A 15,746-nucleotide genomic window follows, 5' to 3' on the forward strand; every position below is an offset into this window, starting at 1 on the left:
ATGAGCGCATGGCATGCTCATCTGTGGCTATTTGTAGGCTTCTGCCCCCTCCCTTCCCATCTACCCCAAACTACTTCAGCCCACTTTCTCTCTCCCATACCATCTTCTCCATCCTACCCCTAACAAATCATTTCTCCCATCCTATCTCTTTCACTCACTGCCCAGCTGTTCCAACTTTTGGCACAAGTATATTGAGCTGACTGACTATGAACTGAAAGAGAGAACCAACTGTACCCCTAATCACAGTGGTGATCTCATCGTTGAAACTTAGCTGACTCTCTGGTCCAGACCAGCAAGCTTTGGAAATGACAAGTATGATTTTTAAGTCCTTTTTTTAATTAAAGGGATCGTCAAAGCAAAATGAAAATGGTGGATTTACTCACCCTCATGTAATTCCAAACCTGTAAGACTTCCTGTTTTAAATACATAAATAAATAAATACATACATACATACATATACATAAATAAATAAATGTCAAATTATGTTTTAGACCCCATCAACTTTCATATATGCCAGGTCCATGAAGTCAAATAAAAAGTTAACTAAATCTAAAATCATTAAACAAAATTGATAAAAAAAAAAAATCTTATTTTATTTCAGCCAAGGCAACGTTTCTTAATTTTATTTAGTTTAACCTAATGTACTAAAATAACTCAAACAAAAACAAAAACAAAAAAAAATAATAAAAATGACAAAAACACACAACAAAACTGCTAAAACTAACCTACATTAAATTGAAAACCTGAAAAAAATCCAAATAAAATACTCAAAATTCAAAACATTAACACAAACTATAGTAGTAACTCAACGATACTAACATAACACTGGTATGGACAAAAACATATCGAACTTGATCTTTCTTTTTAAAATATGTTCTTTTGCAGCAAGTCAGTTTGGAAAGGCATGTGGGTGAGGGTAATGATGACAGAAAATTCATTTTAGGCTGAACTATTCCTTAAATTTCTAATGCAAAAGGCCACTTTGAGAATAAAATCATTCCTCAAAGATGTCTCGTTTGTTTATGAGAAAAATAAAAAAAAACATTCACATTGGAATTCCATAAATTACCACACTGATGTCACTGCATCACTCTGTCATTTGTAAATGTCCTGATAACAGCTTGAGAAAATGTCACATTCTAATATTGTTAGTGCAGCACGTAAAGCTGGTAAACAGATGAGCACCGATTGAGCAGAAGGTTTATTTAAGCTGCCTTAAAAAGGAAAGGCATGAACAGTAGAGGAGAAGGTGCAACACTGTGTACCTTCTCTGGAAACAGCAGAGGAGATGATCCTCTCCTCCTGCATTGGTAAACTCATTACGTCATTATTGGCAATGGCATTTCCCAAGTCACTACTGAAGGAGAGCAGATTTAAGAAGTTTCAACACATCTTTAAAGCCCAAAAGTCACATATTTCATATGATTTGACATATGACCGGGGGTCTTCTATGTTAATCAGGCCAAGGACTCTCTTTAGTGGACATGATAGAGAGCAGGGATTCCCTGTTACATACTGTATAAAACTCAATGTTGCATATAAAGTCTTGTCTAAAAACATCTAGTAGCCTACTACCATATTACTGCATATACTGTATGTAATTCTTACATTGCAAAGTAAGTAAAATATTTATATACTTATATTTGTTATATTTTAGTTTTATTTAACACATTTTACTGTGGGAGGGACCATTAAACATCATGAACTTCACCTTAACTTGGTTGACATTAAAGGAATATATTTATATTTAAAAAATCTAATTTACTCACCCTCAGGCTATCCAATATGTAAATGAGTTTGTTTCTTCATTGGAACAGATTTGGAGAAATTGTGCATTATGTCACTTGTTCACTAATGGATCCTCTGCAGTGAATGGGTGCCGTCAGAATGAGAGTTCAAATAACTGATAAAACATCACAAAAATCCACAAGTATCCGACATGACTCCTGTCCATCAGTTAATGTCTATTTCTCTCCTGATTCATACGAGATGACTTTTTCACTGGAGAAAGCAATTATGGATAGAGGAGTCATATTTTAGCCAAGCAATTAGTTTGCAGTTTAAACATCTTAATGATGGATTTGTTTGCTTTTTACTTCATAATATGTTAACTGATGGACTGGAATCATGTAGATTACTCATTGTAACTCATTGAATGGCACCCATTCACTGCGGAGGATCCCTGGTGAACAAGTCATGCAATTCTAAATTTCTCCAAATCTGATCTGATGAAGAAACAATCTCTACATTTTGGATTGCCCAGGGGTGAGTAAATTTTCATTTTTGGTTGAACTAGGCTATTCCTTTATTTCTGGGTAAATTTAAAGGGGTGGTTGACTTTTTTTTCTAGGCTTGTTTGTGTTTATGGGGTGCAGTCTAACATGTGTTAATGCTTCATTTAAAAAAAAAAGCAATATTTTTCAAATAATTTACCTTTATTCTACACCGCTCTGTCCCTTCTCCTATAAACACGCTGATCATTTCCTGCTTTTATGAAGCCCCTCCCTCAGAAATACAGGATGGGCTCAGATTGGTTAGCTGCTCCAGTGTGTTGTGATTGACTAAACCGCCGAGTGCCCCTCAGCTCAGCATGTGCTCAGGTTGTATTGTAAACAATTGGCGTCCTCAATAATAACCAACTGCAGATGCGCAGAACCAATATATCACAGCAGTCTGAGGACAGCAGCGTCAGGACAGCAGTCTGACCCCGGAAGTGGGCGGAGTCACAGTCTCATGTCAGAAGTAGGCGGAGGTTACGACAGAAACAATAATACACATCCAACACCCGTACGATCTGCACTGGAGCTCCTCTCTCCCCACTCCTCTTCTCCCTCTAAACTAACGACTGCACCTCTAAAGACCACTCTGTCAAGCTCCTGAAGTTTGCAGATGACACCACACTGTTCGGCCTCATCCAGGACGGTGCACTCTAAAAATGCTGGGTTAAAAAATAACGCAACCTTAACCCAGCCGCTGGGTAACTATGGAACAGAACGCGCGCTGGGTTGTTTTGACCCAAGTGCTGGGTTTAACCATTTGACCCAGAATGCTGGGTTGTTTATTTGACCCAACCAGTGGGTCAGGTTAACAGTGCTGCTGGGTTAAACATAATCTAAACATTGGGTTATTTGTTGTCTCATTGCCTTGCTACCTTTATATTTACCAATAATAATAAATAACAATCACAAAGGAATGTAAAATTATTATTTTTCTGTAATACAATTACAAAACACAAAAAATGCAACTGTAAATATCAATTTAATGAGTTTTCACATTTCTTTTAAAACATTTTTTGAATGGGTACTACTGTTACACATTACATCCAACCCCTACAGACACAAATAAAATAACGTTTTTTGTAGATCAGTTTCTTTAGAACACAAAACTTTGTAAACTAGGTACTGTAGATTCTTATTCTTTGTCAACATTGCAGCATCATAACACTATGAAATTGATTATTGCCACATGAGAATCAGTCCAAACACTGTGCCATTAAAACTAAGCCAAACAAAGAGACCTACAACAGACAATACATGTGACAAAAAATGAAAACGTTACAAGTCGCCAGAAAAAACTGTTGCCCTCAAATACTTCACACATGAAGACTCATGTCCATCAATATGATATACTGCATGCTGGAGAAATTCCCAGGAAGGAAGATGTTAGTGTAGCTAACATCAAGCACAAAAAAAGGATGTCGTTGGGATGGTGTGGGATGTCGTTGTCTCATCAGCAAGGCACAAAATGTGGAATGCATCACCATGTTGGTCCCCACCTGTTAATTACACGACACTTAGTCTTTGCAACATAACTTACATTTTTTTACAAGTTGTAACATTTAAGTGTATTTTATGGAAATCAGCCAAACCATCAGGGTTTTCCTGTGAACTGGGTCTGATAAAGGTTGCTCAAACAAAATATTTATTGTGCTACTGATTTAGGTTTCTTTCTGCTTAATGGTGCTTCTTGGTTGTCTACCTAAATTTCATCCAACCAACATGGCATAAATTATGAGGTATTTAAAGCCCCCAATATATGTATACAGTACTGTGCAAAAGTTTTAGGCCACTAGTATTTTAGCCAGCAAAAAAAAAAAAAAAGGTTTTAAGTCAGTTATTTCGATCTTTTGCTGTAATGTGTCTGTAGGAAATATCAGTTTACATTTCCAAACATTAATTTTGCCATTAATTGTAATAATGTAAAAATAAGTGAGATTTCATTGGCGCGTGAGGAGGGGGATCCGATAAAATGAGGTGCCGGATCGGATTTCGGAGGTGTCACAAGTGTCTAAAACTTATACTTTATATATACTTTATATAGCTACCTATACTGTAGCTTTGCAGGGAGGTTTCTTGAAGCATCTTGGAGATGTTGCCACAATTCATTTGAATTTAGTCTGTCTCAGTTTCTTCATGTCATTCCAGACTGGATGATGATCAGATCAGATTTCTGTGTGGACCATTGGCTCTTGTCAGACATTCACTGGAATATTACAATTAATGGCAAAATGAATGTTTGGAAATGTAAACTGATATTTCCTACTAACACACTACAGCAAAGATAGAAATAACTGACTTTAAACCATTTTTTAACTGGTGAAAATACTAGTGGCCTAAAACTTTTGCACAGTACTGTGTATAAAGTAGAATAAAAAAAAAACTTACTGATTGTATGTCAAATGAATGACTTCCAGGATTCTGTTGTTGTGGGTCTGAAGACCTTTCCTCCGTTCTTGTATATTGATTGGGGAAGCAGAGTGGGCAGGACTTTGAAAGCACTCTCCCTTTTAGCATCTAAACCATAAGAATAATACAGTGCAAACTGTGAAACTGATCTCACAATCAAAACGACACACTGAAACACTTTTCCTGTGAAAATGTCTTCATTCCTTTAAATAGCTTGGATCGGATCGGATTGGATTTAATTAGATTGGATCAGAAACAAATGACAGGCAGACCATGTGACAATGGCATGGCTGACGTGTGACTTATCCAGCCTACATTAATGACTTCCTGAGACAAACATAATGTAATTTATTAGGAATATGTAGATGTTAGTGACCTTAAGGCAGAGGTGCTGCTGCTGTGTACACTCACATAAAACAATGTGCTCAAATTTTAAAGATGTGGGGCAGCTCCTGTAATATCGCCTTGACTATCGACAAAGACATCAGCTCTCAGCGATATCTCTGACTCTCGTCAATACACTCTCTCGTCTATCTGCACAACCCCACTAACAATTTAACCATTTCAAATTTCTGTAAACGAAACCATAAAATCTAAATTATTTCTTACCATGCCAAGTTTTTCAAGAAGCCTGGGGAACTCCTTCAAGATTTCTGGGATGCTTGTAGACCCATTGCAGCGAATACACCATTTCTCTCATTTTTTGGGGAGGCAAAACAGATTCTGTAAAATAAGGATGAAAAACTGGGTTAAAAGTTAGCAAAACCATACAGTATGCCAGCCTGGAAAGTGATCCAGTGATCTGCCTATTATTCATCAATCTCAAATACAAATTATTATTTCTAACAGTAACATATAAAGAACACTTTACATGGCCTCTCTAGCATACTGTTAACCTGGATAAACCTCTTGTGTTCTGATTAAAGCAACACAAGCATTCACTAAAATAGAGGAAGAGTAAAAGGACCTCAAACCATGAGAGATTAAGTCTAACTTTGCATACTGTAGCTAAGACAGCATTACATTTAAGTAACAATATTTAAGAATAATATTACATACCATTTAAGAATAATATTACTTACCAGCAGGGCTTAATTTGTGGGGATCAGTATTAAGAACCGCTGCTTTAGAACATTGATTTGGAAACTTGCGAATCCATTAGAATCGTTAGAAGACAGAATTGTGATTCATATATGAATAGATTTTAAAGTGCACCCCTAGTTTTCTCTTCCTCTTCTCTAAAGCAGCGCAGCATGGCCTCGCCCCCTTTGCTGCATATTATATTTTGCAGGTTTATCTGGGTTTGTTATGTCACGAACCCAGGAAGTAGCTTGTTGTAGTCCCTACGAGCCATTTTTGTAGGCATTAAACTGCCAGAATTTTAAAAGACATCTTCGTTTGCATTGAACTTTCAACTTTCAAAATTTGCAGTTATTGTTTATGCTCAAACAGCAACATTACACACTAACGTTAAAAAAGTAAAATCGCAATCAACCGCCCCTTTAACATTGTATTTTCCCCCTATAGTTTCATTATTTCACATATAATATTTTGAAATAAAACTATTAGCATACCACCTAATAGTTGTAGACTCCTGCTGAAAACTCCTGATTCAGATCTGCAGCAGTATGGTGAAATAATCTAAAGCTGTACGTGTAATGACAAACCTATATTTCTGCAGATGATCATAATATGCTGAAAAGTGGAGATCAAGGCCTGTTTTCATGTACAATCTCTAATATTGTAAAGTGTACAGGGATTTCAGATCTTTTGTAAGCTGATCAAATAAGGCATATAATTGTTACAAGGCTCTGGTGGCTGTCAGTGGTTCTTCTCAAACCTATTTATAGACGGTGTAAGAGGACTGGAATTCCATCTTTGCAAAAGCTTCTCTGGAAGCCTTCAGCTGACAGAGGAGAGAGACCACAGATGACAGAGTATAAACACATCTTCTTTTCTTCTACTTTCCCACTCTCCTCCTGTTTATTCGTCTTTTCTCCCATCCTCTATCTCTTTCAGCTCTATATAAGGTGTACAAGCCTCTGAGCTTAGCAAGGGATACTGAGAATGTTTGATTTGATAAAATGAGGAAGAAAAATGTTGTATTTAAAGGTGCTTTCATCATTAAATAGTGTGACACAAAAACACGTGAACAGAGCATATCTATTGCATGATGTGCCTCTAGGTGTCAGTAAAGTCCAAGATGACTGATTTGTATTTACTCTATTTAATTTATTAGCTGAATAAATACAAAACAAGTACAAAATAATTGTATATATTATTGTAAATAATAAATGTCACTCATATATAAGCTTGAAATCTAGCAATTCATGCATTCGATAAAAGATTTTACTTCTTCCTTATTTAGAATGGTATAAGACAAAAATGTAAATGATATGAAAATGTATATGAAAATGCTATATGTTGTAATGAAGTTTTGTGAATCATCGGTTTAACTTCCTGCTCCAGGACTGTGTGTGCTCTTGCTTTGGGAAGGGGGGCAGATCATGTTTCTAAATATTGTATTGCAACCTGGCAACAGTACACAAACATAGGCATACACATCTAACTGTAAAAGTGCAGTTATTTTGTTTATGTACTCATCTCAGAACATTTAAATTATTTTAATGTTGATATGTGTTTCTGTGGTTATTGTTTTTAGTGAACACATTTCCTTGTATGCTATGCTTCTCCATGGTTTCCTTACTTTGCCATAGCTAAATTATTATATTTTATTATATTATATTGTAACTAAGACAATAACCTCTTTAAAGTTCTTCTTCTTTCTTGCTCTAAAAGTGTCTGGGCATCAGAAACCTTAAATCACAGAGACTCCAAACTTGGAAGGCTGATCCCAGTTAACAGAAAAAAACTTATGTGTCATAGTTTTTTGAAGATAATAGCCAATGAAATTCTTGGGTATTGCCTATTTTAACTGATAAAATAGTTAAATTTGAACTATTTTATCAGCCGGGGGCCCCACAGTGATTTCAACTGAGCTTCTTAAATTAATAGACATTTCAACTGATGAAGGCCATAATACCATTGTTGTCCAAAAGTAGAAACGGCAGAATAAGTAATCCTTGTAATATTGTTCTTTATTTTCTAAAATATCAAAAATATTTTCTGAAATGCAAAAAAAATAAAAAATTCCTGTCCACAAAATTGACAGTATATAAAATGATCATCTTAAATCTGGATAAATCCTATATGTAGTATTTTATGAGACACTTCTTTAATGTTTTGGTACAGAACTTATTTTGTCCCAAAAGATATTAGCAAATTAATAAGACCAAAAAAAAAAAAAAAACCTGAACAAAGGCCATTTCTTATTACATTAACATCAATACATTGATGTTAACATTATCAGTATAAATAAAATATATTGATATCAACTGAATTAGACTTTAAAAAGTAACATAACATTATTTGGTATTGCAAGACATTTACATTTATTCATTTAGCTGACGCTTTTATCCAAAGCGACTTACAATTGCTATATATGTCAGAGGTCGCACGCCTCTGGAGCAACTAGGGGTTAAGTGTCTTGCTCAGGGACACATTGGTGTCTCACAGTGGATTCGAACCCGGGTCTCTCACACCAAAGGCATGTGTCTCATCCACTGCGCCATCACCACCCGACAAGACAAGTTTATTTATATAGCACATTTCATACACAGTGGTAATTCAAAGTGCTTTACATAATAGAAAGTGAAATAGTTATTAAAAATAATAATCACAGCAATAAAAACAAGTAATTAAAAAATAATAATAAAAACAAGGAATTTTAAAATGATATAGAAATTGATTTAAAATTAATTTAAAACAGTTAAGAGAATATGATTATACATAAAATACAGTGCAGTCAGTTCGGACATAGCACAGTGCTCATTCAACAAATGCACAGTTAAACAGATGAGTTTTGAGTCTGGATTTAAATGTGGCTAATGTTTTAGCACATCTGATCTCTTCTGGAAGCCGGTTCCAACTGTGGGTGGCATAATAGCTAAAAGCGGACTCCCCTTGTTTTGTGTGAACCCTTGGTATTTCTAACTGACTCTATCCTAATGATCTGAGTGGTCTGTTAGGTTTATATTCAGTGAGCATATCAGCAATGTATTTAGATCCTAGGCCATTGAGTGACTTATAAACGAGTAAAAGTACTTTAAAATCAATCCTAAATGTAACTGGAAGCCAGTGTAAGGACCTGAGGACTGGTGCTCAGATTTTCAGCAGCAGCGTTCTGGATGAGCTGCAGCTGTCTAATGGGCTTCTTGGGAAGGCCGGTGAGGAGATCAATACAATAATCCACCCTGCTGGTGATAAAAGCATGAACAAGTTGCTCCAAGTCTTGACTGGAAACAAAACATCTAATTCTTGCAATGTTTTTGAGATGATAGTATGCTGATTTAGTTACTGCTTTGACATGACTACTGAAAATAAGGTCTGTCTCCAGAATCACCCCAAGATTTTTGACTTGATTTTTAGTTGTTTGACCCCCTAGAGTCAAGGTATGCATTCACCTTGAGAACTTAATCTTTATTTTCAAATGCAATGACTTCAGTTTTCTCCTTGTTTAACTGAAGAAAGTTTTGGCACATCCAACGGTTAATTTCATCAGTGTATTGTCAGAGGGAGTCAATGGGGCTATAGTCATTTGGAGATAAGGCTAGCTAAATCTGGGTATCATCAGCATAGCTGTGATAGGCAATTTGGTTCTTCCTCATTATTTGACTTAGTGGGAGAATATACAAGCTAAACAAGAGCGGTGCAAGAATTGAGCCTTGTGGGACTCCACATGTCATGGCCGTCCGCTTAAACCTATGTTCTCCTATACTCACATAATAACCTCTCCCTTCTAAGTATGACCATTTGAGTGCCATCCCAGAAAGCCCGATCCAGTTTTCCAGTCTCTCTAGAAGTATGTTATGATTGACAGTGTCAAACGCAGCACTATGATCTAGTAGTACCAGCACTGATATTTTGCCAGAATCAGAATTAAACCGTATATCATTTATTATCTTAATGAGTGCAGTCTCTGTGCTGTGATGCGCATGGAAACCAGATTGAAAATTGTCCAGGTATCCATTTGAGTTTAAGTAGTTGTTCAGCTGATTAAAAACTACCTTTTCAATGATCTTACTGTATCTATGAAAGGACGATTTGTGTCAAGAACAATAGCATAGTCTCTTGGTTTAACTGGTAGCCTATATATATATATATATATATATTAATAACAAGAACAAATTACATGTAAATGTGGGGAAGTTGTGACCTAATGGTTAGAAATTCGGACTCGTAATCCAAAGGTTGCGGGTTCGAGTCTCGGGCTGGCAGGGATTGTAGGTGGGAGGAGTGAATGTCCAGCGCTCTCTCCACCCTCAATACCACGACTGAGGTGCCCTTGAGCAAGGCACCGAACCCCCAACTGCTCCCCGGGCGCCGCAGCATAAATGGCTGCCCACTGCTCCGGGTGTGCGTCCACGGTGTGTGTGTGTGTGTTCACTGCTGTGTGTGTGCACTTTGGATGGGATAAATGCAGAGCACGAATTCCGAGTATGGGTCTCCCTACTTGGCCATATGTCACTTCACTTCACTATCACTGTATACTGTATGACAAACATTATACATGATATAAACAATGTACATTATATAAACAATTATATACTAGACTGTATACAAATACACATTTTTATAAACATATTACAGCGTTTATATACTTTCACCATTTTAACTGCTGTTTGTTTAATAGAAAATCGTATAGTATCAATATAATGCTCCATTTCCTTCCTAAAATATATACAATGCCAAAACAAATGTACTACAGTTTCAGGGCAACTGACACAAAAGGAGCAACTAAAATCAATGTCAGATTTAATATTTGGCTGGGTAAATCCTGTATATATTTTGAATGATACTTCCTTTAACTTTGTTTGTAATTAAATATTGATTAGGTATTAACCAAACCTTTTTCCAAACATTATTGTCTGTCAGTTGATTCCAGTAGTCATAAGGAAAAGACACAATGTCTCGTTGAAATAAAGCTCTTACGGAACTGTTGTGTGATTTAAGAGAAACACAAATGTTACCTATTTAAGAACTTATTACATTAGGCAGAGACCTAACTGGCAGCCTATATTTTGTTTTAGAGAATGAGAACGTGACGTCTACAATAGCGAGGAAGGGAAGAAGTGAGTTTAGGAACAGAAAAGAAGATACTATTATTACTCGCATCCGAATAGGACATAGTGGAATAAGCCAATCTTTATTTAAAATTGGAAAACATGAAACGGGCCAATTAAAGCAATAAGCCCCGTGAAGCCGTGGTTTACAGTGAATTTATAACAGCTAAGGGCCATTGTTTGCCTGCGGAGTACCTACAACCCCCTTAGCTGTTACAAATTCACTGTAAACCACGGCTTCACGGGGCTTATTGCTTTTATGTTATTCCATATACGTAGTAAGGTTTCACAAAATAAAACAGAGCAAATAAAGTGTAATGATATTAATAAAAACATTATTCTCCCACCAAACAATGTAGCTCTTCAGAAACAGTTGTGATTCCAACAAAGTGGTTGCCGAGCAACACACAAATGTAAACAAAGGTGTATGTTTGAAGAGTAATTTACAACAGCTTCGAACCTGGCTCAACCAATCAGAATCAAGGACCGGAAGTATCCGTTTTATAAGCAATTATTGCAGTCAGACAGAAACAATAGCGCATGTTTTACCAAGTTGCAAAAAAATATGAAAAAGATTAGAACTCATCAAGGTAGAATGGGTACAAAAACATTCAGTATCCAAAGCCTCTTGAAAGAAAATGCAGAATAATTTAAAGTATAAAGAGCAATTAAAAAAAATATTTAAGAAATTGGATTAGTAGGAAGAATTTAGTGGGTTTTTTACTATTAGTGCTCCACACTCAAGTCCGGTGGGTGGCGGTAGTGCACCTAAAGTTGGTTTGCCAACCGCCATAAAACTTCATTAGAAGAAGAAGAACGTGACCTCAAGCTGAAGTAAGCAACGCAAAGCATTGTGGGCTTTTAGGACACGGTAGCTGCAGAGAGATAGTAGGCAGGCATCGGAGTTTCTATTGTTATACAACAAATACGCAGGAATGGTGAACTCTTGCTGTGTTATCAACTGCAATAACCGTTCTCAGGACCGGTACGGAAAACGCATTTTAAATGGAGTGCGATTTTTCAGCTTTCCAGCTTGGAAACAACACCTTGGAAATCAGATCTCTGAGTTAACAAAGAGGCGTCGCATGGCATGGGTATCAGCCATAAGACGCAAAGACATCACCTTCGACAACATTTCCAGACACATGTTTGTGTGTTCACGGCACTTTCTCTCAGGTAAGCTATAACCAAGACTGCTACGTGCTTGCCGCTAGCAGTGCAAACATGACGCAGAGCTAACTTTACACAACTAACTGTAGCTGGCTTCATAGATACAGATACTACCGGCCAAAAGATCACGATTTTTTAATGGTTCTGAAAGAATCATTATGCTAACCAAGGCTGCGTTTATTCGCATTTATTTATGACTGTATAAAAACAGTAAAATAATAATATTGTGAAATATGGTTACAGTTTAAAGTAACTGTTTGCCGTTTCAGTATACAATGTACTCCTGTGATGGCAAAGCTGAGATTTTTTATCTCAAAATAGAAAGATTTTTGAAGGATCACTGGAGTAATTAAGACCAGAGTAATTCAGCTCTGCCATCATTTGAAAAATATTCAATTATTCTAAATGTGTTATAATAATGAGTCACTTTGTAGAAAAGTCATGATTATTTCAAATGTTTCATTGTTAGTGTGGCTAATCAAAGACATTTTGTTGTTTCTTGTGATCAGGCAAACCAGCCTATGAAATGCTTGAGTGTCATCCTGACTGGGTGCCATCGTTACATCTCGGGCACACAGAGGTCAAAGCGTCGCATCCGGAGCGGTTTACTCGTAGGTCAAAGAGACAGAAAGCTCTCGCAAAGAAGAACGCTGCACCTGCAACATCACCAGCTCTACCAGACCTGAAATTGGAAATAGATGTAGATGTACCACTGGAAAAAGATCCTCCAGCAGATGAAGATCCTCCAGCAGATGAAGATCCTCCAGCAGATGAAGATCCTCCAGCAGATGAAGATCCTCCATCGGATGAAGAGCCACCATCGGATGAAGAGCCACCATCGGATGAAGAGCCACTATCGGATGAAGAGCCACAATCGGATGAAGCTTCACAGAGCTTTCAGATGGATGAAGCTGAATCAACGTATGAACTTGAAGAACAGCAGGAATGTAGTTTTTGTAGCTGCAGACGTGCGGAAATTAACCGCTTATTAGAGGAGAACAGGCTACTGAAGGAAGAGCTCTCCCAAAAGACAATGTCTGAGGATTTTTTGGGAGATGATGAAGAGAGGGTCAAGTACTACACTGGGCTGCCATGTTTTACTGTTCTGATGGGTGTGCTGACACAGCTTCTTCCTTGCCTACCACGGACGAGATGCAAACTTTCGCCATTTCAGATGCTCTTTTTAACTCTGATGCGCCTGAGGCTGAATCTGCCAATCCAGCACATTGCACACCTCTTCAGCATAGATCAAAAGACTGTGTCCACCACATTCAGAGACACCATAAGTGCAATGTTTACACACCTCAGCCCTTTGGTGCACTGGCCAGAGAGACATTGCTTGAAGGGCAGCATGTTACAACAGTTTGTAGAAGCTTTTGGCAATCATGTTGCGGTAATCGTGGACTGCTTTGAAATTAACGCAGAGAGAGCATCAAATCAGAGAGCTATAGCACAGACATCTTCACAAAAGCACACGCTAAAGTATCTCATTGGCATTACACCACGTGGAGCTATTGCTTTTGTTTCTAAAGGGTGGGGAGATGGTGTCAGTGACAAGTATGTTATTGAGAGCAGTGGCCTTCTTCATAAACTGTTGCCTGGAGACTTGGTGTTGGCGGATCGAGGGTTTGACATCAGGGAGAATGTTGGACTAATGTGTGCAGAGGTGAAAAAACAAAAGCTGGTTACAAAAGATGCGGAGGAGACGCGCAAGATAGCTCACCTCAGGGTCCACTTGAACAGGGTGGTTGGATGTGTGCGCAGAAAGTACACCATGCTGAGTGAAGCCGTACCGGTGAGCATGATCGCCCCATGTGAAGACGAGGACATGATGTTCCTTGACAAGGTTGTGACTGTGTGCTGTGCCCTGACTAATATGTGCCCCAGTGTTATGAAACTGTAAACCATGACATGAACTGTACACATGACATAAAACAAACTAAATGTGATCTACATATTTTTCTTTACTGTTTCACGTTATAATAAAAAATGATGAAAAATTACAACAGTTTTGTATCTCTTTATTTGTGTAATGCTGAAGTAAATGTGTACAGTTCACAGTGGAAAAAAAGTTTTAAAAAAGTAAAGTGACTGTGTAACCAAGTATTGACAACAGAGATTAAAAGGCAATAAATAAGTTAAATGCAGGATGTACAATGGAAAAACTTCTGAAAAGTTCCAAGTGTTAATGTGCAAATACAGTGGCATGTGAAAGTTTGTGAATCCTTTGCAGAAAATGTGAATAATTTTAACAAAATAAGAGAAATCATACAAAATGCATGTTATTTTTTATTTGGTCCTGTCGTGAGTAAGATATTTTACATAAAATGTTTACATATAGTCCACAAGACTAAATAAAAATAAATAGCTGAAATTATTAAAATAACCCCCTTCAAAAGTTTGGGGGTGAAAACTTTTGAACAGGATGAAGATGTCCAAACTTTTCTTATTTTGTTGAAATATCATTTTGTTTTTCCATTTAGTTCTACCCTTCAGAAGCAACAGAAGATACTTGCATGTTTCCCGGAAGACAAATTAAGTACAATTTACCTTAATCTTCAAATTCAAAAAGTTTTCACGCCCCGGCTCTTAATGCATCGTGTTTTCAAGAACGAAAATGTCTGGCGTTAGTCACAAGTACACACTAATTAATATCTAGGCACTTTGATCAAAAAATCAAAGTTTACCAAAAGTAAAATGTCTGTAAATTATTAAGAGAGTCAGACCACCCATTATGTGCAAAGAAGACAGATCTTCACAGTTTATTAGAGAAAATGAGGCAGTTAATAACTGATAGGAATAACTGACCATGTTGTCTGTTGTAAAGCCATTGTACACTAGATCTGTGCTGGTAAAAACCTCTTTGCAATAGTAATTCACAGTCTGCTTAAAGCCTTCATTGAGCGTAACTAATTGAGAGATGCCATGATCTTAATATACTGATGCTGATTTTGCAAGAAATGTATGTGACCCTGCAATAGTTCTTATATAAATGTTGTTAACAGTGAATATAGTCACAGGGAAATTCTTAAATAATAGCAAAATTATATCTGAGACAAAAACATGTTTAACAATGTCTTGTAGGCTTTGAAAAATGGAGCAAATATAAAAACAAAGCACACTAGTGGTTTGTCACTGAGGATTTTTATAATTCAGATCTATTTAAGAGGTTTAAACTGCTGCGTAATTTTCTTCTATGTCGACTTGCTGCAAGACTAAAAAGCATCCGAGTCAAAATCAACAATCATACCTTCTAGCCGTGAGAAGTCAAGACATGATCAACAGTTACTACATCACCTTGGCTCTCTGATGAACTTTTCAAAGTGTACTTGGTGTTCATTGTGTTTTACAAAGATACCCTGTCAGCTTCTGCTTTCACACCAGCACCTGTTAAAAATATGTTGGGAAAACAAAAAAGACACGAAAGCAAAACTATTGAATAATACCTGAACTGGGATCATAAATGGGGGTATTGTTCTGCTTGAGATGTCAAGGATTGCATGGAAACACTTGTTACTGAACTTATTTGAAGTTTTTACCCTGATAAAAACTTTTGATTACAGCTTAAATTCATGGTACATTATCCTCGCAGAATTATTAAAAACATCACAAGGTTTCTTGCATGAAGATATAAAATAACAGAAAGAAACACTTAACTCTACAATGAAAAACTTTATACTTGTTCTTCCTAAACATGAGTGGCGTAGAT

The 15,746-nt window shown here is 36.8% G+C and overlaps 1 protein-coding gene across 1 annotated transcript; it reads left to right on the plus strand.

Moving 5' to 3' along the window:
• Nucleotides 1–11,693: 11,693 nt before the first annotated feature.
• On the plus strand, nt 11,694–14,309 carry LOC306879528 (uncharacterized protein). The gene is made up of 2 exons (XM_079432536.1): nt 11,694–12,043; nt 12,547–14,309. Exons 1-2 carry the CDS (start codon nt 11,803–11,805, stop codon nt 13,938–13,940), a joined length of 1,635 nt encoding a protein of 544 aa, XP_079288662.1. The 5' UTR covers nt 11,694–11,802; the 3' UTR covers nt 13,941–14,309.
• The last annotated feature ends 1,437 nt before the right edge of the window (nt 14,310–15,746 follow it).

This window comes from Barbus barbus (genome assembly GCF_936440315.1).
Source record: "Barbus barbus genome assembly, chromosome: 13".
In the NCBI taxonomy this organism is placed as follows: Eukaryota; Metazoa; Chordata; class Actinopteri; order Cypriniformes; family Cyprinidae; genus Barbus; species Barbus barbus.

What these genes read in the sequence shown, in the direction of transcription:
- LOC306879528 (XM_079432536.1), top strand. Translation starts at nt 11,803, where the DNA reads ATGGTGAACTCTTGCTGTGTTATCAACTGCAATAACCGTTCTCAGGAC. An exon ending in TTCACGGCACTTTCTCTCAG is followed by an intron (nt 12,044 to 12,546) that starts GTAAGCTATAAC and finishes TCTTGTGATCAG; the next exon opens with GCAAACCAGCCTATGAAATG.